The following is a 23,695-nucleotide window of genomic DNA, read 5'->3' on the forward strand; positions in this document are numbered from 1 at the left end:
CAATCCTACCCTCGCAACAGAACATTTCTTAAACCAGAATCAATCATACAAGAGCTCTTTTGCGTTAGTGGTATATTTAACTGCCACACGACAAGCCTAAGATCAAATCCCAGGGTTATCATAATTTTCAAGGGCAAATCAACTGCGTGTATTGCTGCACGTCTCAGAGGTCGTAATAAATGACAACACAAGCAACCATATATCGAGCAGCATCACGCCAGCTTACAGCAACACTAGATCGCTACAGTACCATAAAAGTAATGCATCGTTTCAATTTCATTGACATGTTCTTGTTATGATCAATAAATAGTACAAAGAAACAATGTAACACAAGAGACATAAAATATTTGTAAGCCAACGTTGCTTGTATGCCTGTCCACATTATAGCCTCATAACGAGGAACAAAACGAAACCTAAAACCCTAATTAGAAGACCAGAAAACAATGATTGCATTTTAAGGATTTCGGATGTAAAATTATAGTTAGTTGGAATCCTAATTTATACAATAGTAGAGAGTTACCTTCCGCTGGGATTGGGGCTGCTGTTGCATCGGAGTTCCGCCTACGATCACACCCGGTTGCTGCTGCACAAGAGAGGCTGTCAGGGTCTGTTGCTGCTGTATATCTTGTATTATAACTTGCTGCTGGTTCTGTATTTGCTGCTGTTGCTGTATTTGCTGCTGAAAGTGTACCTGCTGTTGCAATTGCTGTTGCTGCTGATGAATAACCTGCTGCTGCTGTTGAATCATAAGCTGTTGCTGCTGAAGCTGGAACTGCTGTTGCACGAGATTCTGGTTCTGATCCATCTCCGTGCCACCTGATTGAAATACAACGACTTTTTCACTTACAGCACTAGAGGTAAAATGCATAATTGTAAGACGAGAGAGTTATACATGCAGAATGTATCACTTTAATGAAATCTTAACATGAAGTTATATCATAAACTTAATAAAATATAAATTAAAAAATTAATTAAAAGAAAAAGAATCAATTAAAAGAAGAAGAATCATCAGAACTAAATATAGTCAAACCTCGATAGCACATGCTCTCTTTTGACTTTAAATATTATATAAAATATATAATATTTAAAGTTATAAAATGCCGCATAAGCTGAGGTACTTCAGCTGAGGTAAAGAAGTAAAACATTTATCTTTTTCACCAAGCTCAAAATTTATTCCTTAGAAAGAAACTAACGGTTCGTTTACTTAGACAATCTTTATACTTCATTTTAAAACAGCTATTGATTCAGGTTTGATTGTGCAAACTACTTTTGAAAGCTTTATAAAATTGTAACGTTGCTGATTTCTACTTATTTCAACTACTGAAAGAATAATCCTTCCATTTCATTGAAGTTCGATATTTGATTACTCTTTGCGTTTTCGTTTCGGACTGAAATTAAAGATTTACTTTTAATCGCAAAATTAATATCTAAAGACTTTCTTCGAATGCAGCTGGATTTTTGCTTGTACCTTTATAGAGGAATCCATTGCCCATACTTTTCTTATACTCTAGTTATTACTGTTTTCTTAGAGATACGTATTAAATATTTTTGCAGCTTAACAGAGAAAGAAATCTGGATGGAATTAGATAAAATATTAATACAGCAAAATATGCAGCTGGATCCACTTTTCTTTATCAGATTGCAAATGTAATCAAGAGAAAAACTCATAAAAATCTTTTCAAATCCTGTGTTTGGGCAATTCATTAAGCATACAAGGCGAGTTCTCGCTTGAAAAGCGAGGGGGGAATGGAGACAATTATATAGCAATGAATACATATAATTTGGAAGTTTGAACAAGAGACGAAAGAAGCGGAATGATATGTTCTTGTAGGCGAATTTAGAAAATTTAATGAAAGTAAAGTGCATAATCTACTACAATGAATGATAGTTTTTCTGCCATTAACTGGATATTACTCAATTTGTGGCCAGTTTTCTATTAAGGTTAGCATACACAGAGCACAGCAAAACTATGTTCATGACTCCCGCACATGGACTGACTGCTGTAGTCTTTGTTTTTTGTACGAAACATCTTTTGGTATTCTAATTGTACGAAACATAAAAATAAATAACAGCGAATAGAATTTAGGAAAGCAAAATGAATATTTCGACCAAGGTTACTATCTCGGTTTGCCTTACTTCGGTTGATATGTTAAATACACGAAAGAACAGAAGAGAATTTAGAACTGGCATATAGATGCATACATAAATATATAATCATGTATGTTTACATATGATTATATACTATATATATATATATATATATATAATGAAAAAAAAAACCAAACAAGATCAAAAGAATTTCGAAATATTACTTGAAGTTGTAAGATTTATTTTATTTAACAGTTATTTTACTAACTAACTTTGTCTTCTACATTTTTATGTGAACTCCACCAGAAGTACAAAGTAAGTGATTGTTAAAAAGAGAGAGAAAAGATAATCTAGAAAAGAGCTATGTTAACAATTCAGCCAATGGTTTTAAACTATCATAATTCACCTGACTGAGCAGTTATGGTTAGCAATCGTGTTTAATTAAGAGCCGAAATTCTAGACATTATAACCCAAACTACCATAAACAAGACTCAATAGGCCTTTTTAAATAGTTTTAATTAACAAAACACAATAAAGATAAAACATTACAATTAAGAGCTTTATAATTACACATTTAAGTTACAAAGTAAATCTCAGGGAACAACATCTCGGAGAAACAGCATGCTTAGTTCATGACTCCCGCACATCGACTGACTGTTGTAGTCTTTGTTTTTTGGCTGGTGTTTATTTCGGCGGCCGCTAGGTGACGCTCATTCAGTCCTGGGGTTACAACATTTAATTAATCATTTGCCTTTTGTACTTTTTTTCTTTAATGAATTATAAGCTTTCCGCAATAAGAGATGATTTATATTAAGCTTCATTTGTTAAATGCAAGCCAATAATGTAATGACTTTCAGTTAGATTTCACTTTTGTTGCATTTAAATGCTGTTCCTGGATTCTAATTTAAAGACGGGCGACAATTTATCTGCAGTTCAGAAAAAATAAACCTCTTACATCACGGCTGAAAGGAAGGAAAAATCCTGGAAATCTGTTGATTGAAAAGTGTCTCATGTCCTCTGCAATTCTTCAAGATTTAATAATGGAATAAAAATGACCAGCCTTTGGATTTCAGCTTTGAAGGTGTAATAGGTGGTAAAACTATAAGGTATTTTTCCCACCTACTTGGGGAGTCATCGTGGTGTAGTGGTCAGCGCGTAATTGAGAAGCCCGCGTTCGATTCCCAGAGAAGACGTTGCATATTTTTCATCTTGCCTGCTTCTAAAACACTTAATGTCTCTACAAACCTTGCGAATTAAAGGCATAAAAACTGTTATGGATTTCCTTTCGGCCAAAAGCACATGGAACGCTTGAGAATAGCTTTGGAGTGTTGACGCGCTGAAGCAACCATTTACCCTCCTTGTACAAGTAATATCGGTTGCAATAAATTCTACCCTCAATTGCCTCAAAGTATCGCATTAAAAAGCAGTTTTAGCTATCTGATCTAAAGAAAAAGGATTTTAATTGCACAATCCTTTTTATGAAAGAAACACTGTCGGCATAGTTTTTATTGCCCTCTTAGCTTTTCTTCGCTTCTCAAGAGCTCGGTGTGACTTCATTTTGAGGCCAAAACCGTACCTATAAATCAAACTCTTTCATATGACGGGAAACATAATCTTCATGGAGGACATTCAGGACGATTCTGAGAGAGAGGTAGGGACATTTCCACTAAGAAACTTCTGCAGATAATTTCATTCATGGAGTAAGCTCTAGTTTCCCTGCATGTTCGCATATAACTTACTTTGAAGGAGGTAACGACCAGATTTAATCTATCCGACATTTAGAAACATTTATTTTAAGGATAGTACTGTAATTATTTTGTTCAGCAGTAATTAAAGCTCACAAACTGTTGCAAAAGGGATTTTATTTTCACTCATTTATCTTGTTAATAATAGTTTTGCCTTAAACACACATATATATAAAAATTGTGTACATGCAATATTTGTAGGCGGTTTGCTATTTTAATAATAATTTTAGTTATATTATTACTCCTTTTCCATCGAATTTTTGCTTTCGAAATGCTCTTACACTTACAATGAATATCTTATAAAAAGAGAGACAGGAACATAATAGCATCTTCGTACATCTAATATTGCCGTTTTGTTTCGAAAGTGAGATTAGTAGATTAGTGAGATTAGTGTTTATACATTAATTGGGACAAGTTATGAAGTTCTTGAATAGCCGGCAGCAGTAAACAGAAATTCGTTATTGGCTAAAACAAAAATTCATGAAGACATTTTAGATAAGCATGCCCAAAGAATTTGGGAATCCTAAATCTGGGAAGAGGTACAAAGTATTCAATCTAAAATAGGATTGCGCTTATAATAATATAGGATTTTATCCTTTTTTTCAGCTGTTTTTGATATCTATATTATTCCTCTTACGATAGTCCACTTGAGTGTAAGAGAGTGACAAACCAGTTCATGTGTGCGGCAGAGATATAGTGTTCGGACAAGTTTGATCAGTTGTTTGCTGTAAGTAATTATTAAATATTTGGTCGCGTCTCTGACTACGGATTTGATAGTGAGTTAAAGAAATCATGCAGATCATAGTCAAGATACACCTTTTTTTAATGAAAACTTGTTTCAATGAATTCATTTGTTCAATGTCATGAATAAGTTTTCTGTAAGTTTAGAAATGAAGAAACAGCTTCCTTTATCTGAGAAGCTCGAAAAGAAAACTCATAAAACTGGGCTGTATTAAAATATGAATCGTGAAAGGAAAAAGTGCGCTTTAATAGTATATATTGTGAATGGTATTCAGGAAGTTTTTATGAGATATCCTTGTATGGGTTACAAAAGGGATTTGCAACGTTTTTTTTTTTTTTTTTTTTTTTTTTTTTTTGTAATTTCACAGTTTTTCAAAAGGTCAGAAAAACAGGTAATTTGCCTTATTTTAATTCCATATGTTTGTATATGTTATATATGTTTGTATATTTCTGTATGTCTCCTTTATGGGTTTTTCTGGACTTCTTGTTGTGTGATAAATTGCCTTTATGGCTTGAACACGATGCCTACATATATACCAAAATTAAAAGTTTTTGGAAGAATGTTGCTGAATTTATCCTTCTGACTATAGTTCTTGGTCAGGAGAAGGATGTCTCATGAAAAACCGAATTTTTCTCTCCTTTCCACATGCCTTCGTAGTGTAGTTGGAAGCACACTTGACTCGTCCACTCGCGCACATTTGAAGGGTTCCAGTCCCGGCGAGGGCACTGCACATTTTTCATGTCTCCTGAGTCTTAAGCTTCTCTATTGTGACAACTGCTTGTACTCTTTGCCTGTGTCCTAACAATGAGGACTCTTTAGTGACTTTTTGACTTCAGCTTAATAGCTTTGCCTTTCACTTTTAGCGAATGCTTCTTTTCTCAATTATCTCAATTTTCTATTAACGATGATGTGGAGGTAATTACGAAGTTATTACGAAGGTACTCCGTAACCAAACGCCTTGGTCCTACTTCCAGTGTTGCCATTGCTCGCTTTCGAATCGTTGAGGTCGTTAATCAAAAACTCATAAATGCTTTACGAAATAGATATTAAGACAAATTCCAAGTTAGAACTTCCAAATGCTCATATTCGGGTGGAGACGTACGCTATTCAAAATTTTATGGCTCTAGGTACCGTTGTTTTATCACAATGCTAGAAACATACATACATTTATGCATATTTTTATCTATTAAATTTCTTTAAATAATATACAGGGCTCTAACATTTGGTAGCAACAATTCTGGGCAAATTGCCCCTTTGGGCTAAAAACTCCTAGTGGCTCTGCATTGGAAGATTAAATAATTTAGATTGTTGGATTTACTTATACAGTCAAACTCCGCCGTAACGAACTTAAAGGAAGCGGGAATTCTGTTCTCTACATAACGTAAACGTATAAAAAGTAAATAACGAATAAAAAAAAAGTTATTAATCATTGTCTTATCTACGAAAAGACGTGAAAAATAAATCTTATTTAAATAAAAACATATTAAGATTTAATTGGAATTATTATTACGCGATTTCTTAATTTTGTTATTTTTTTCTTTTCCAGTTTCTTCAAAGTGTCTGACAAGTTCTTTGTCTGAACCATTTATTTAAATGTAAGCAGGGTTTTTTAAATGGTGAAACATTCAGTGTTTTTTCAACATCCCTATGCTCCACCTTTCTCAAACCTTTCCTCGTATCCAAAAATATTTCCGTGTGCAGAAATTATAGTTTCGATTTTTTATAGGTTAACAAAATTATAGATTTGAATTAAATGTACTGTTTTTACTGTACTAAGTTCAGACTTCTCGAATAATGGCCAGCTTATCTTCACTGGAGAAACTTTACGTTTGTTGGTCGCTATGAGGATGAACTTTGGATGCAGAAACAGAGTGCAGAGACTTTGGGCGAAAGGTTATGTGAGACGTTTGCTGTTCTGGAAAATATGAAATAGGAAGATCATTTATGCCCTACGTGTCCTATGTATAGAAAGGATACAATACGTTTAATCAGTCATATTCAATAACATTTCTGAAGAATATTTTATGTCTTGCAAAACACCTTATAAAGTCTTGTATTCTTAGCGAGAATAAACTAACTATGCCATAAACCTTACACGTCAACAGACTGTGTAAGGAATTATCCTTAAGTGTGACAAAGTCTAGAGAAAGGGTGTAAAGAACTCTTTATTAACTCAGTATATTCCCAGATGGCATCTACAGTAAATCAAAGATTACAGTGTGGCATTCAGGTAGGAAGAGCACGCTCTCTCTCTGTCTAACTCTAAATTCGCCTTCCAGAACTTTCCCTTAAATACTAACTCCTTTATACCTCATTTGAATACACGAGCGCTTTCTCACTTGCATTCTGGAAAGAAAGCGCGGATTGAAAACGATGGTAACAGGAAAGTTGCTTCAAAATAAAATTAACTGTTAAATAACTTAAATAAATCCTCACAACCTGAAGAATACAAAACCCATATTCTAAGGACGGGACTTAAAGAGCATATATATTCGAATAAAACCAACCGATAAGAAACAAAATCTATCTTTTCGTAAAAGAAGAATCAATTGTAAAACCGCAAGCTCCCAAGGTTCCACTTTCCCTGAATAAACTTCAAAATTTCCATCATAGCATCAGTCTCGAATAGAGTTCTGTGGGACAGCTCAATCAAAGGAGACTGGAATGGAATCTGAGAACGCATTCACGTTTGTTAGTCAATTGCCATGTACACCAAACTGTGTCCTAAGATATTACTGTTCTCTTAGAATTGGGTGTCATACCTGTTTCGCCCTGTTCTTGAATGTCCTGTTCGGAAAAATACGAAAAATATAAAAACGTTTCATTCGCAGATATTAATACAGTTGATTATATCTGATTTTCACATCTTTTAGACTTTCGCTATAACAGTATAAAAATAATTAAGTGCACAGGAAAATGGATGGGACCAAAGAATGTTCATTCGTTATAAGCTGGGTTCGTTACAGCGGAGTTCGAGTGTAGTTACGGGATTGCAGTTTAATGATCCACTAAACGTAAATTCTTAGAATAATAGTTATGACATAATCTTAAGATAACTGATATAAAATAATATTTGTTATTAACTGGCACAAACCTGATAGCGTTGCTGTCGGGGCCGTTCCGCCGCTGCCAACCGCGCCGCTCATTTGCTGCTGAGGAGCCGTCGTCGTCGCCACAACCAGACTCCGTTGCTGCTGCTGACCCTCGTCCAGCGTGGGCGTTGTGGCCAGTCCGAGCGCCTTGTTGAAGTCAGCCAACATGCCCGAAATGGTACCAGAGGTCGCCCTCGGAATGGGTCTTAACTGGTCGGCCTCCTGGCACTTCTCCATCAGTTCTTGCTCCGCAGCTTCCAGCGACGGGGAAACGTCCATGATGGGGGAGAGGTCTGTCCCAGGGGACCAGTCCTGCTGCTCTCCCGTTTTCTGACCCTTCTGACCCTTCAACTGCTGCTGCTGTTGCTGCTGCTTCTGCTGCTGCTGAAGCTGCTGCTGCTGGCTCATGAGGCCAGGAGCGAGGTCCATTGGCTTCGATTTCATCTGCTTCTGAGCGGACATCTGCAGGGATAGTTGCTGCTGACCGCCTTGCGTCACTTGCTGTTGCATTTGCTATGAAATTAAGAGGAGAGTGTTTTTTGAGTTAAAGAGTAAATATTTTAATGTCAGAAAATAAAGCAATTATATAATGAACTTAATATAAATTTACTATAGAAATGACGCTAATACAATCATTAATGTTAAAAGTTTAATTATATCAGAAGATGTGAAATATTAGTTTAAATATTTAGTTCGACGAACACTATCCATTTATCTTTTTACGTTATTTACATTTCATCTAAAGACGCAGTTTCAGCTTATAAAATCTTAAAGATTTTAATCCGGCAATTCTTGAAAGATTTTATGATAACAGTATATAAATAACTAGGTATCTAACTATGTTGGAGATAGACTGTTAGGCATGTTATTCCAAAATGATATTAAAAGAATTAAACTTCTAAAAATCACGATACTGAGATATATTCGAGAGTGCTGAAATGGCTATATATCACAAAAATATTTTCCCATCTTTTTAAAACTATATATGTTATGTACATGATATTATTTTAAATGCATAGCGCAAAATTTAAATTTTGAACCTAAATCTGTGAAGAATTAATTTCATATTATAAATATATGAAATCAAATTAAACATACTAAAAATCGAGAAAGCAACAAGACACAAAAACATTTATTTGGTAAAATGAATGCCTTCTTTGATAAGGAAAAACCTGTTAAACAAAAAGAATTCGAAAATTAAATAGTTCATCAGCTAAAATATTATTTAAGCGTCATACTATGCTAGTAATGTTTACATATAGTTATATGGGATATAAAAAAATAAAAATACTTTGAGTAGTGCTAGTACTTTCACAGAACGTTTTTGATTCTACAACAGAACAGATTTTAATCATCTAAGCATTGAGAAAAACACGATTTCTGGAAATTTTTGGTGTAATTCCGTGTAAAATATTTTTCTTAAATTAAAAAATTGTCTCAAAAGCACGTTCTTTTTATGTCATAAATACATAACTAGGATAGTTTCAGTAAAAAATTATTGATTGTTAACAGTCATTGCACTTTATTATAAATCTACATCATCAAGCATGCATATAGCATATGTGATATATATATATATATATATATATATATATATACAAATTTTATATATATATTATTTATAGCAATATACAAAATTCTACCTGAAGTTCGATGTTGCATTTACAGCATTAATTTCTAACTTTTATTTTGCACATGGCAAATATTCTTTGTATTTTTTAATAAGATACAAAAAATCGCAAATGTATAAAATGAATTAACAATTTTACATTCAAAGTAAACAAGCAAAACCTTAAAACCTTTTAGAGTGAAATTAAATAAAACAAACATTTCGCACAGTATACACTGTGTTCATATAAGCCTTCACCGGTCATTTCCTTTTGCAACTGTTGATAGTAGATACATACTTGTACTAATTAATTTTATAAAAATTGCGAAATCTAAATTTTTATACGCTCCTCCAGTTCCTATACTTATATTTAGGAAAAATGCATACTTGTTGTAAAAAATAAAACATAGATAGTTTGACTTCCGAGCGACAAAAATTAGCCGAAATATTTAATTTCAAAATTTTTGATGCCATATTCTATTTTCTTGGAGGGGTTGATTGATAAATAAATTAGATCAATTCGAAACACATTTTCCCCCTTAAATGCCATTCAATGGTATTTTGTTTGCATTGTACTGTTTTTATGTTTTGAGCTTATATTTTTGCCACATTCGCTATGTGAAAGAATTTTCCAAAGTCTAAAAATACGTTATTAATATTCTCATGAAGTTTTATTACTTTCAAAACATAATCTGCTAATTGTACAAAAATATTCACAAAACTATGAATATTTTTTCATTTTTAATTATCTCAAATAATATGACGAACTGTGTCGTGTGCCAATAAGCCCGCCAGAGTTTCCTTCAGCACAACCTCTGTAAAATACTGTTAATAAGAGCCTCATTTTGGAAAAAAGTATATTGATCAATAACTTCCACAGTAATCTGCATCGAAATATTTGCTACTTAATATCACAAACCTTTTCTAAATTGATATTTTATTTTTTGTTACAAACACACACAAACATTTCACCCTTCAATTTGTTAACGGCCACTATATATCGTCTCCGACTTTATTACCAAGTGTTTCCGTTAATTTGTGTTGTACTGGAGTCACACGTTTTATGTTTTATTTTTTAAAATTAGCATAAAACGTTCGTAAATATAAGTAGAAGGACCGAAAAAAACGTATCAAATGTTAAATTTCGCAATTTTTACAAAATTTGTTTCTTTAAATTGAAAAATGCTATAAAATGAATCTTTGGGTCATTTAAAACCTTTTTGTAACTGAAAGTACATGACTACCACAACGGTTACAAAAATATATACCAGGTAAGCACTTTTCTGAATATAGTGCATAACACTGTAAACAAACGTGACCTCACTAGGTATTCCAATGAGTAAAATCTCTAACTGGGAATCACGTCAGGCAATGGGTTAACGCCTTTTGCGAGGCTTCTTTCAAAGCATCTCTTATTTGTTAATTTTTTAATATGCCTTTCTATATATGCAGAGTAAAATTTACTTCGGTTAATTGTTAGCACTGGCTGAAAGGAGAAATTTAACCGATCTGCGGAAATTTTAATATTATTAAATAATTATCAGAATTTAACTAGCTTTAAAATCTGGATTAATTTATTTTCATTATTCTATTGTAACATAATATATGTTAATTGTAGAAAATCTCCATTTTAGTTGTTTTCGGATTTTATAGAAAATATCTATGCATATTATGATGAGTATGTGATTATTCATTAAAGTTATGCTTCAATTTCATATGATTTTATAGAACTCGTACTAGTTTTATTAATGTAACTGGATGGACATTTTTTCCGGTTTGAGCCTTTTGTTTACATTTTAAAATATAAAATTACTTATACATATATACATACAAACACTCACACAAACATATATATACATATATATGTTGTTCTAGTCAAGATTAAAGCATTTATAACACACAGCATTATGTTAACTTCAGCGAGAGCTCTTAATACATTTTTTCCTACCTAATTTTGTTTTCAACATGCAGTTTTGAGTACTTTATATTCCATATTAATTTGTACTGAACAGTCTGAAGTAGTGATATATTATTTGCTAATTATGTGTTCGTAAAAAGGTATGATCTGCATATAAAGGATGTTCCAACAAACCGCAGGATTTAATATGCTCACAAAAAGATTTTGCTTTTAGAAGGTGGGAAATACATCTACATTACAAGAGAAAACAGATGTTTCGCTTAAAGAATGTTGAGTTTGATTTGACCCGAGAAGACTGGCATTTTATAACTCTCAGTTCATACCTTTACGTCGTTACAGCTTAGTCGACTTTGTGCACTACACAAAGGAATAGTGAGTTTTGATAACGAAAACTCATTACAAGTATGTAAAGTGTTATGCACCGACTGTTGGAAACCTTTGTGCAGTCTTTCGAAATGAAAATGTACTTAATGGAATAACAAATAGCAGACTGATAAAGAAATTTGAGGAGACAGGCTCGAGAGCAGACATTAAATCATCCTACTCTTATTCCAGCCGGTTTGTTGTAAACATCGCTATTGTACGTAACATCATTAGCACGTCCCAAAGAATCCGAGCGTAAAGAGTAAAACTAATATAAATAACAAGTTTAATGTGCCATTAGTCATCTCAGTAGGTTCATGTATGAGAAAATGATATCGAGTGAGCATGGTGCTGTAGAACATGTCAGAGAGGATTGACAGACATTTTTTTCCATTCTTAATTTACTTGTAAGCAATATTTTATTGGACATACTGAATCCGGCGCTTTTATTGGAACACCCTTCATCTTTAATTAGGCTCAGATGGCCATTGTTGATTTTGTTGCATTCAGATAAACAACCTTTCAATCAGCATTAGGTAAGTGGTTAAATGAATGGAACTAATTTGTCAAATAATAAAAGACATATACACTGTTTCAAAATCCAAGCAGTACTCTGAGGGTAGTTAAATTGTTGGACAGTTTTATTGCATCTTAGTTCTAATTTGCCCATAGGTGGCTCCAGATTATTATACAGCAGATTTTGACATTTAGCTGAATCCAAATTAGAATGGGTTCTCCTACAACGGACTTCGACATTGATGCCAGGTTTACCATTTTTATTTCCCTTCTTTTTTTTTCCATATCTTATCTCGACTATCGCAGATGTACACATAAAACTTACTTTCATCAGTGAAAAAGCACTGTCATCCAAAGATTTAGATCCTTTTTGATATTTTATATCGCAAACTGTAGTTTCTTAAATTTATTTGAAAGAAAAAATGCCAACGCTTTTTACGCACTTACTGTACCATGAAATCCAACAGATCTCAGAAATCTTCTTATGTTTCAGGGATGAACAGCTTTGCTCATAGCTTATCGAATTTGTTCAAGCAACTATGAAGCATTTATTTTTATACTCGTCGGGAAAGTTTCATAGAGGTACTCAGCATATCTGTAAGTTTGTTACTTTTTAGTCGCTGCATCGAGACTTCAAAAATAGATTTTCTACAGATTTATAGTTCCTTCTGAGTAAGTTTTCTGCTTTTTGAAGAATTTCATTTCAAAGTTTTACCGTTAATTTTCAATTTTCAGAATAGCTTTATCAATCCGTATGGATAAATTTCAAAGTACTGAGTACTGATAAAATACATATTTTAAAATATTAGCTATATCCCGGTACCTACATAAGAAAAGAAATCATCATCAATAATTGTATTTAAATAATGGATGAATTTATCAGCGTTTGTGGAACTATTTCGAATGTACCTTTGGAATCTAATCTGAATTATGCAATTTGCGATATTTTTATTTCTCCTAAAATCTGAATATTGTGTAATTATGCTTATAAAAATAAATTTTATTATTATTTTGAAAGTATTAAATTTTTATTTATTTATTCTTCTTGAATACTAATATACTAAGCAATTACTAATACTAAGTAATAATTACTTAATGTGTGAAATTTCCCTGAGGTATTCAGATTTTCTGGACTCACTTTATATGAAACAAAATGTCTTTATCACTATTTCATATTAAATTCATATGCTAAATATGTATTTGGAATTAATATTTTTGCAATCTATTTTATGTCGCTACTTTAAAGCAACGACACTGATGTCTCTAAATGTTCTATTAGCTATTTGACAGAAATCCTCTAAAGTTTCTTTCTTTAGGTATTAAAAGAAATAATTAAAAAAATTTTAAAAAATCGTTTAAATTATTGTATGAACCTATCAGTTAATATTTTTATAAATTAATTGTAAGTTTAAAATATTAAAATACATTTCCTGATTTATAGAAGTAATTTCCTGATTTATAGAAGTTACAAATGCAAAAATCTACGAGCGGCTAAAACGATTTAAGATGCATCTTCTTGCTTTATCACTAGTACAAAAAAAGAATTGTATAACCTCTATGAGAGTGTTAAATAAAATGTCTGGCGCAGGAAAATATTATACCATTCTTGTAATCAGAGAAAGGAAAATGCCGTATCATTTAAGATGTAATCTCTTAATATGTACCAGAATCCATTAAGAAATTTACAGTTTTTCTTAGAAGAAGCCTTCAGTAGCATAGCTCATAAAACATGGCACCAGCTTCTACTTTTGGTTTGGTTCTTAATAGAAATCTTCAAAAATGTCTTCAGCAAAAGCTTTTGGAGGAACTTCTAGACCAATACTTTAAGATTTGATACTCTGTAACTAACATCCAGGCAACTCAGCAATTATTACCGTTACATGAAGTATAGGATCTTTTCATCTTCTACTCGAGCTGCAAATATCCGTTTCCAGAGTGTATAAAAAATCTACAGTTTACCTTCCGAATTATTTAAAAGTAATAAGTGCACTTCTTAAAAATTTAAATCTTTATTTTATATTAATGTTTTGTTTAATTTACCGTACATACAGTTCCTAATTGTGAATATTAACCATATTATAGTTGTTCATAAAATACAATGTACGTCCAGAAAGAAAGTTCCGTTTGGTAATAAAAGTAAATTGTGTGCAGCTACAGAAAAGTTATTTATTGCACAAAATCCAACAACTCTTAAACTACTTTTCCACATAACTGCCGAAATATTGCAGGCATTTGTCATAGCGTGGCACAAGTTTTTGTATACCTTCTTCATACAAATTTGCCGCCTGTGTCTTCAACCAGTTGGAAACAGTTTCTTTCAGCTCGTCGTCATTGTTGAAGTGTTGACCGCCAAGGAAAGACTTAAGATGTAAAAACAGATGAAAGTCGCTAGGAGCGAGGTCAGGGCTGTACGGAGGATGGTCAAACACGTCCCAGCCAAATCCCTGTAGGAAGTTTTTCGTCACATTTGCAGAGTGTTGTCGTGAAGAAAAACAACACCTTTTGACAGCAATCCTCGGCGCTTATTCTGTATTGCGTGGCACAATTTCCGAAGTGTCTCGCAATAAGCATCTGCTCTGATTGTTTGACCACGCGGTAAGAAATCAATGAGTAAGATGCCTTTCCAGTCCCAGAACACTGTGCACATCATTTTTTGAGGTGTCAAGATTTGCTTCGGCTTAACCTTTGCTGGGGATGAAGTGTGCCTCCATTCCATTGATTGCCGCTTACTTTCAGGGGTGTCGTTTCAGGGGTGTGTGGAGAAACCCAAGTTTCATCTCCTGTGACTATCTGTGTCAGAAATCTTCGCCGCTTTCAGCATAACGGGTCAGAAACTGAAGTGCACTACCCATCCGTTTTGTTTTGTGTTGCTCAGTAAGAATCTTTGGTACCCAACGTGAGCAAAGTTAACGAAATTTCAGTTTTTCGGTAACAATTTCCTGCATTAGTGATCGTGAAATTTGGGGAAATTCCATAGCGAGAGCACTAATTGTAAACCTTCGGTTTTCATGGATCTTGTCATCAATCGCGTGAACCAGTTCTTCTGTAACCAAAGATGGACGCCCACTTCGTTCTTCATCGTGCACATCACTACGTCCGTCATTGAACTTTCGGACCCATCTTCTCACCATTGAATCACTCATCGCTTTTGGTCCGTAAACATCGCAAATTTGCCGATAAATTTCACTAGGTTTCACTTTCCTCGCATTCAGAAAACGAATCACAGATCTGATTTCACAAGCGGCGGGATTTTCAATTAACACCGACATTGTAAACAAGCACAACAAAGCGTACGTGACGGACAGCGATCTCCAAATGGCTCGCGTTTCTTCTCCTTGATACAGAGCGTCTACTGCGCATGTGCGGAACTGCGATCGCAGAGCTGCAGCGGAGATAAATTGAAACGGAACTTAGTTTCTGGACGTGCCGCATGCTGTTGATTATCTACATGAAAACATAAAGAAGAATGAGATATTCATTATACATATTTTACCTCACTTAAACTACGGAGCCATGAGACTCTTAAAGCCATGAGACGTAATCGACCAAACTCAGGCGATGCCGAGTTATTGTTTATCACATTTTAATTTTGGTGTAGTAGATATATATGTAGAGGCTAACTAAATATTTCGAAACAAGGAAACGTGATAAATAAAGTGTACTATCACCGAGATTCGAACCAGAGCTCTTCCAGTTGTTAACGGAACCTACTAATATTCTGCACTCCAAGAGCACGCATTAGGAATGCAGAAATTCTTTATATTCTCCTCTATATAATGGGCGATTGGCAAGAATCAAGCGACCCAATGGATGAAATTCAGAGGATGACGAGTTATTATCCACTACATATTTTTATTTCTGTTCCACTCAGAGACATTCTTTAGTGTTAGAAACTTCAGGACTCATACAGAATGTGTTCGAGGAACGTAGATAATGTAGTATTTCCTCCAATACCTGCCCTTGCCCCAAACAAGGAATTGCAAATTGCAAAGTTTCACTAAATAATTTTTATTAAGCCGAAGAGGATTCTGTAACATGAAATCTAAATTTTTGCACCATATCCAATCAGTAATCATTCAATATTAGAAATTCTTGTCACTTCAGTTCAGGGTAACATTTACACATTTACTTCAAGCTTCTTGCGCAAGCGATTAATGTACGACTAAATTAAAAACTAAATGGTCCGCAGTTTTATGTGTAAAATTCGTAGAAATATTCGTAATTAATACTTTCAAATGAACGGCTGCAAATTCCATGATGAATATAGCTTTACGGAACCCTTAAATGCTAAAATAAGTGATACATGTTCAATGGGTTATGTTGAAATCTTGTGGGAAGGCTTCACTTCCGATTAATAATAAACACTGAAAATAATTTTAGTCAATAATTTATTCTCTAATATCTGGAGAACGTTGCTAAGTAATGTATAAGACATTTTATATTTAATTTATTAGAACATAATTGATACTTTAGTTAATGATTTACTTTACGAGATAAAATTAGAGTTTATATTTTCCAAATGCTTTAAACCATACTATGAAAACACTCTTCATAAAACTGCATATCTTAAGAAACTTTATGACTGGAATTTCATAGCTGATATCCAAGCCTATAAAGGCATTCTACTCTTCTTTTGATCGAACCTTACTCTGTAGTCGACCACAAACAGTTTTTAGCTTTATACTGCTTTGGTGAATTATTATACTGAGATAATTCTAAGTATACGAAAGATGTTTTTATGCAAGTTGATAAACTGCTGACAGAAGGCGTATGTGTTAACGTTTACTTGATTTATGTCTTCCTTGCAGGTAAGTGCAATGAAAGATATAATCTTCAAGTTCTTAAGTTGTGGGGATGTATTTAGTTTTACTGATAGTTAATTTATAGTTACAGAAACTTTTCTGTCAGTCTCTTTTTCGCCTACGCTTTTGTGCCAGAATGCTAATAAGTTAGCTCGCGTGTATTCAAATTGGAATCAAAGAAGTGCTATTTAAGGGAAGGTTTTTGAAAGGTGATTTTAGAGCGTTGTGCCTCCTTGAAGGATACGTTTCTATTTTGAATTACTAGCGATTTGATTATGTGGCGTTGAGTGCTTCTAGCCATCAAGCAGCTTGTTTCCGCCGACTTTTATGAATCAGAGCCTTCCTGCGAGTTAAATTATCCTATGAGCCGTTAGTCTAAATTTAATGCATTTTAAGCTTAACGTTACCTTAGCCAGAAGTGTTAGCTTTTCGTAAATCCAAGTGGGACCATCTGTACAACTATGTTTCATTGAATAAACGGTTCTTTACATCCATCTTCTGATTTCTTGTTGTCACTAAGACCTGGGGATAATTCCGCATATAGTCTTTTTTACAGCTTGGCATCGCTACCAAAGAGAACGAGACTCTATAAAGTATATAGTGGGAAAATAAATGTATTGTACACAGCGGGATGTGCATAAAGGGAAAATAAATGCTCTCTATTGTGGATCTGTACATTGTGGGATGTGTTTGGTGAGAAAATAAGTGTCTCATATTGTGGGATGTGTATAGCGGGAAAATAAATGTCTTGTTGTGTAAGGCAAAGGTTGATATATCTTTCGATTAGGACTGAAATCATCATAGAAACGATGGATAAAGAAAAACATAATGAGGAAAATAAAAAGCAAGAATTTGCCTTTCCACTCCGTATCAAATATAACTTAGAAGCCGTTTCCATGTTTAAACAATGCAACCAAATATCATCAGAAAAATAACTAACGATTAAAATGACTTTGTAACCATCGCTGAGAGTGCAACTGAACTATTGACCAAATGCTACGTGTGTACTAAATATCAGGTATGCCTTGGTTTCATTAGACGAATTTTGTTATTTGACAAAACAGAAATTTTTGCCGCTGAGGAAAACATCGGCTGAAAGCTTCGTACACTAGCTATCCAATTAGGATAAAGTCCACAGCTACATCTTGAATAAAGTCAATTCTTTGCTTAATTAATATAAGAAAGAATAATATGATAGAATGGTTTTCCTACCATTCGACATTGCTGGTTTGAGCAGCTCTTGGAAAGTATTTTATTCTAATTAACTAGTTTTTACGATTTAAACCTTAACTATAACTTCTCCTTTCCGTAGTCGTCACCAGGATTCTCATTAGATTGTAGAGCATTTAAGCTGAGAATTTTGAATGTAATAGATATAAAACTCTTGACAGCTCGCCTGCAGTGAACTACTTGTCATCACCCAGCTTGGCAATCAATATTCCAGCTTTAGCCATTTCACTGGCCGATGTTAAAAGTAAGTCATTAAAATATCGAGCTAACTTAATTAGGCTACTTGTGTCTGACTACAGCATCTTTAGTCTGAGATTTCAGCTCTGTTATTTTGAATACCCGCAAGCAGAAGAGTTTATTTCAATGCACAAGTTGCGCTTTAGAAGGGTTATATAAACATTCGTGGGATTTGTTTCATAATATTTCAGACGTAGTGATAACTCGCTTGTCAGTCTAATAGGGTCTAAATAACTCTGAGTTAATTCCACGCAGCTGGATTCCTATACTCATTTTAAATAATGATTTTATGTTTTGTATTTTAAACTTCTAGGTCTCTTACCTCAATTTTTTTTAATCTAGGTGGCGTATTATGGCTGTCTAACTTAAAAAATGTTTTAAAGTTAAGCTGGGATCTGAACATTAAAATTATATTGCATTAAAAGTGCAATATAAGGTTTATGCAATATAAGTTTAATATTACTGTGCAATGTATAATATAATGTTTGTATATTAAAAATGCAGTACAGGCAGTCCTGTAAGTTTATGCTATAGGAATACGTGAAGTCTTTGTTTAACAGTAATTTATACTTTCTTGTGAGGGTACGTGAAAGAATATGAATAGAAAAATAAACTAATAATAATTTCGAAATAAAAGGGCAATGCAGAATACGAAATTAAAAATAATGGATAACGAATAAGTAATGTCATGTGATATAATAAGAAGTTTATAAACTATGGAAATGTAACGCGTGATATCCAACACATGATGACAAATGTTCTGGTGGCGCAACGTTCTGGTTACCCAAATTATAAAGACCAAGTAACAGGCGTGTTTAACATCAGCACAACAAAGAAACGGGGATTAGAAGGGCACGTTATTTTGGAATGCTCTAAACATTTCTGTATTTTATGTTAATTATTACAGTAAACAAAAACATATGTAAGTAAAATAAAAACTTGCAAATACGTGTCTGCATGTCACTTTTATAGGAGTTTTATTGTTACAAAGCTGATAACAATCATAAGAATCGTGAGCATACCTTTAAGTTTGCAATTACATCTAAATGAAATCAAACAACGTCTGGCTCTAATCTGCATTACTTGAGAACTTACGGATTCGTCAATGAGGAATTTCCACATTGTGCTGAATTAAATGCACGGCTACTAATTCAGGAAATCAATTTAATGGCTAAATTAAGAGCAGTCATCCCGCATTTGTAACAAATAAGCAGTCCTATTTGAACTTCTAAGTATTAAGCCATGAATTCCAAAATAAATCCATCACCGTGGCTCATTTGAAAACTTTGCTCATTAAGAGCTGACAGTGTTCATTTCAAGCCAGTTTAAAGTGAATATGCTTTGTTTAGAATACTAAGTACGAGTAGCGCGTCACATTGAAATGCCTAATTTATCTACAAATTGCATAGAAATGTTGCTTCATTGTAATTTGTCGCGTGTTAAATGCATCACTTTTCTCACATAATGGTTATACTGTCTAACTGCTAGAGCATGTAACTAACGTTTGACGATTCAGTTCTTACTGACTGCTTAGAAATTAAAGCAATGCAAAGATAGGTTAAGACAGATGGTTTTCAATTTGTAAACAACATGACAAAAATGTCAAGACAACAAAACTTTGTGATTTTCAAGCAAAGAAGCTATGAAATTTCGTAGAGGTATGCATTTTTGTTAATCTTCTAAAATGCTGAGAATCTTTAAAAACACATTTTTGTCATCGCTTTATTTTTTACTGTGATGTTTTTCCGCCGGTGTTTTAAAATGAAAACTTTATTTCTACTTGCCGAGTGCTTTCGTTCTTTGCTAGGATGTTTTTCTTCTGCAAGCTATTCTTTTCTCCTTGTTTTCGTTACAATAATTTCACCTGCGGTGTTTTAGATGGATGGTGAGAAAAAGACATTTATAAAAAACTATTAAATATAGTTAGCAAACAAAAACACAAACAATAAAGAATTGGTTTGTTGGAAATAAATTTCACTGAATTCTTGGGATACTGTGATAGTTGATAAAGAATGAAGAAAGTTCTATCTCTATATATCTCAGAATATAATGGAAGATTTATCAGATAACTACTTCACAGATTACTTTTGTTATTGCTTTCAATGGACAAGTTTACTCAAATTTTGCTATAACTTTGTTACACTGAACTTCTTTTGTACCGAATTTGTATCAGCTGATGACATTAGAAATGCATTCAGATACTGATACTGATAAATTTCACTGACTTCTGTGGAAATGGTGATAGCTGACAAAGAATAACCAAAGTTCTACCTCCAGTATATATCTCAGAGTGTAATGAAAGACTTATCAAATAACTACTTCACAGGTTACATCTGCTGTTGCTTTCAATGGACAAGGTTACTCAAATTTTGCTATAGCTCCGTTACATTGAACTTCCTTTGTACTGAATTTGTATTAGCTGATGATATTAGAAATGTATTCAGTTACTGATACTGGTCTCCCCCGAAAATATCGCTTTTTGAAACAGCAAAGAGAATACAATGCAAGAGGAAAATATCGTCGTATAAAATATCGTGAAAATAAGAAAGCAAGTAGAAAAGATAACTGTATAAAATATCGTCGTAGAAAATAAAGCGGTGTGTAAACGTCGCAGTTTTAAAAATTCGTTCTTAGAAAATATCGCGGTAGAAATTAAATATCTACCAATCATCGCATGATGAAAAAATGCAGACATGTGTTTTCGGAGTTTAAAAGTTTTAAGCGCATGTTCGCACTACCAGTCTAGCTTTATAAAAGAGATTAACTAACGAATTTTAATAATTAACTAGGTATACTTAAAATTCTATTAATAGTTAAATTTAATATTTCTAACTTTAAATTTTTGAATGTTGAAACGTCGTTCTTACCTTTTTCAGTACATCTTTGTTACAGACAAAAAATATAGAGGTAAAAATATTTCTCATATCTTCTTGCTCTCTTTTCCTTTGTTCACCATAAATAAAAAAAAAATCTCTGTTTAGTGTGCTTACGTTCATGTGCGATTCGTAATGCAAAACGGAATTCATTATGTAGGACATTTCTGTTTCTGTGCGCGGGTTTGTTACATGGGACATTCAACATAGGAGGGAATACTGTGCAATCAAGAGCAATACAGAAATAAATGTAGACGTACTGCTTGCTGTAAATTCCATTGCGTTTGCTGCTGTTGCTGCTGGGGCTGGGAATTGGGCCACGCTGGCTGCTGTTGCTGCTGCAGCGTCTGGGACAGGGCCGTAAGGGGCACGGTCCTAGGTATGGTCCCTCCGCCCCTCCCCATGCCTCCAGGGGTCACCACACTGCTCGGGATGAGGGAGCCGGACACGAAACCACTTCCGCTCGTTCCCGACGTGCCCAGCAGGGACACGGACTGTTGCCCGGACTGGATTGCTGGCTGTTTTTGCTGCTGCTGCATTTGGAACGGCTGGCCCATGCCTGTAAACAAAGAAAGGGGAGCAAAAGACAATCAGTCCTCAATTTTCTTAAAATATCTTAATTTTCCCATGAAAGGAATAATTTCAAATAAGTGAAAAAGAAGATTTATGCATATCATCTTACATATATGGAAAAGAAGCTTGTTAGTTTGAAATCGATATTTACGATATAAATGCAACTTTAGATTAACGCTAGGTTTATACAAAAAGTCTGTTATTCCAAGAGAAGCTGGTACTGCTCTTTTTATTCAAGAAACGGAAAAATTGTGCTCGCCGGAAATATCACTTATAAGTAAACGTAAATTAATGAAAACCGAGGAAGCAGTAGTTGTAATATCACCTGTTGACAAAATAAAATTCAGTGGATTGAAAAAAGAGGTAAGTCATTAAAAAAGTTTAAGAACAACTAAACTCATTAACTTATAGGAGTTCATTTTGGCGTTTATATAGGTACAAGAAAGAAAGAATTATTTAACCAATTATAAGAGCATTATAGATGATTTTAGTTGTAATAAACTTATAAAAATGGCTAAACGATAAAGGAAGATAATAACTGAGAGAATTTTTGTTTTTTCTTTCTTGATATAAGATTCTTGCCTTTTAAATCAAAATTTTATCGGTGTAATATTTTTAGATTTATGTTGAATCTCAAAGGCATAATAAATTTTCTCGTTGAAGAAGAGGGATTTGCGGCAGTAGCTCTCAAAATTCATAATTTACTTCATGACTAATATCAAGCTAAAATTGAATATTTCAGTAAATTATAAAAAAATAATGTTTCTCCTTTGCAAATTTAATTTTAATTACTTCCTAAAATTGAATTACAATTAGGATTTTTAGTTGTTGAAAACGCGTAGGTAATGCGAATTTGAAAACATTGATTTCTAGGTTCACAGGTAATTTAAAATCGACATCATTATCGGTAATTTAATTCAAAACCTGGTAAAACAAATAATAGTAATTCCGCTATAGAGTAATAGTATAATAATAGGATTACATTTTATTCTAAATTATTAATATTGGTCAAGTAATGTGGTTTATTTTTTTGACTAATTTAATGTTAACTGATATTATTATATTCGTCAGATCTAGCGTTTAATCGTGTTTCAAACTGTGATCCTAAAATTAGGTATCATATTTGAAAATTCGCTCCTCAGATATTAATACAGACTAATGTCTTACTTTTGATGTAGCGACTAGAATGCAATTTTTGACAGAAAAAGCTTCAAATTTTAAATGTAAATTAAGATAGAGAAGTACTTTATGTAATAAATTATGTCATTTTTATAGAGAATTCATTAGAAAAAAAAATTATTTAAGTAATTTATAAAGTTTTGATTGCAACAAATACTTCCTCATAAATAAAATACTTTTTTGTCTCTATCGAATGCTTGAAAGTTTTTTATTAATAATCTTCAACGATACCTTTTTATTTTTAAAAAATTATCCTACAGTTGTTAAGTACCATTTAATCATTGGATAAGCTTGTAGCACAGATAATACGTAATACGTAACAAAACTGACAATACGATACGAACTTCTAAACAGTATCGGTGAATTTAATATAAATTCAAACTGTCAGTTTTCATCGAACTCCAATGTATCAAAATTCTTGTTACAGCAATATAGTTATTATAAAGAACGGTAAAATGATGCAGTATTAAATAAAAACACGTATTCCCAGTAAGCACAAAAGTAGGTTTTTTAACATCACAACACACAGAAAAAAAAATAATTAAAACGGTCCTAGTACGCTCTGTAATACTACCTAATTCTCAAAGAATTTCGTAAGTTTTAAAGTTAAAAAAAAACTTTGAACGAATATTTTTAACTCGTTCGTTGCACTTTTACAATTCGTAAGTAATACACGGAAACACAACCACACATTCACAAAGGAATAGCATACTGAGGTTAGTTTAAGC

General features: G+C 33.2%; 1 protein-coding gene across 4 annotated transcripts in view; it reads right to left on the reverse strand.

Moving 5' to 3' along the window:
* LOC118182896 (uncharacterized) overlaps positions 1 to 23,695 on the reverse strand; it is a 462,070-nt gene that overhangs the window by 206,865 nt on the left and 231,510 nt on the right. For all 4 annotated transcript variants that reach the window (XR_015042537.1, XR_015042535.1, XR_015042536.1 and 1 more), the window contains exons 5-7: positions 21,476 to 21,774; positions 7,670 to 8,180; positions 521 to 816 (exon numbers count right to left, since the gene is read on the reverse strand). Coding sequence is in view for 1 of the 4 variants with exons in the window: in XM_085821730.1 (XP_085677856.1) it covers positions 521 to 816; positions 7,670 to 8,180; positions 21,476 to 21,774 (1,106 nt within the window). In the remaining 3 variants the exon portion in view is untranslated. The remainder of the gene's footprint in view (positions 1 to 520; positions 817 to 7,669; positions 8,181 to 21,475; positions 21,775 to 23,695) is intronic.

The sequence above is a fragment of the Stegodyphus dumicola genome, chromosome 8, assembly GCF_044657685.1.
Source record: "Stegodyphus dumicola isolate Sdum_Otavi_A_Nest chromosome 8, ASM4465768v1".
NCBI classification, from domain to species: Eukaryota; Metazoa; Arthropoda; class Arachnida; order Araneae; family Eresidae; genus Stegodyphus; species Stegodyphus dumicola.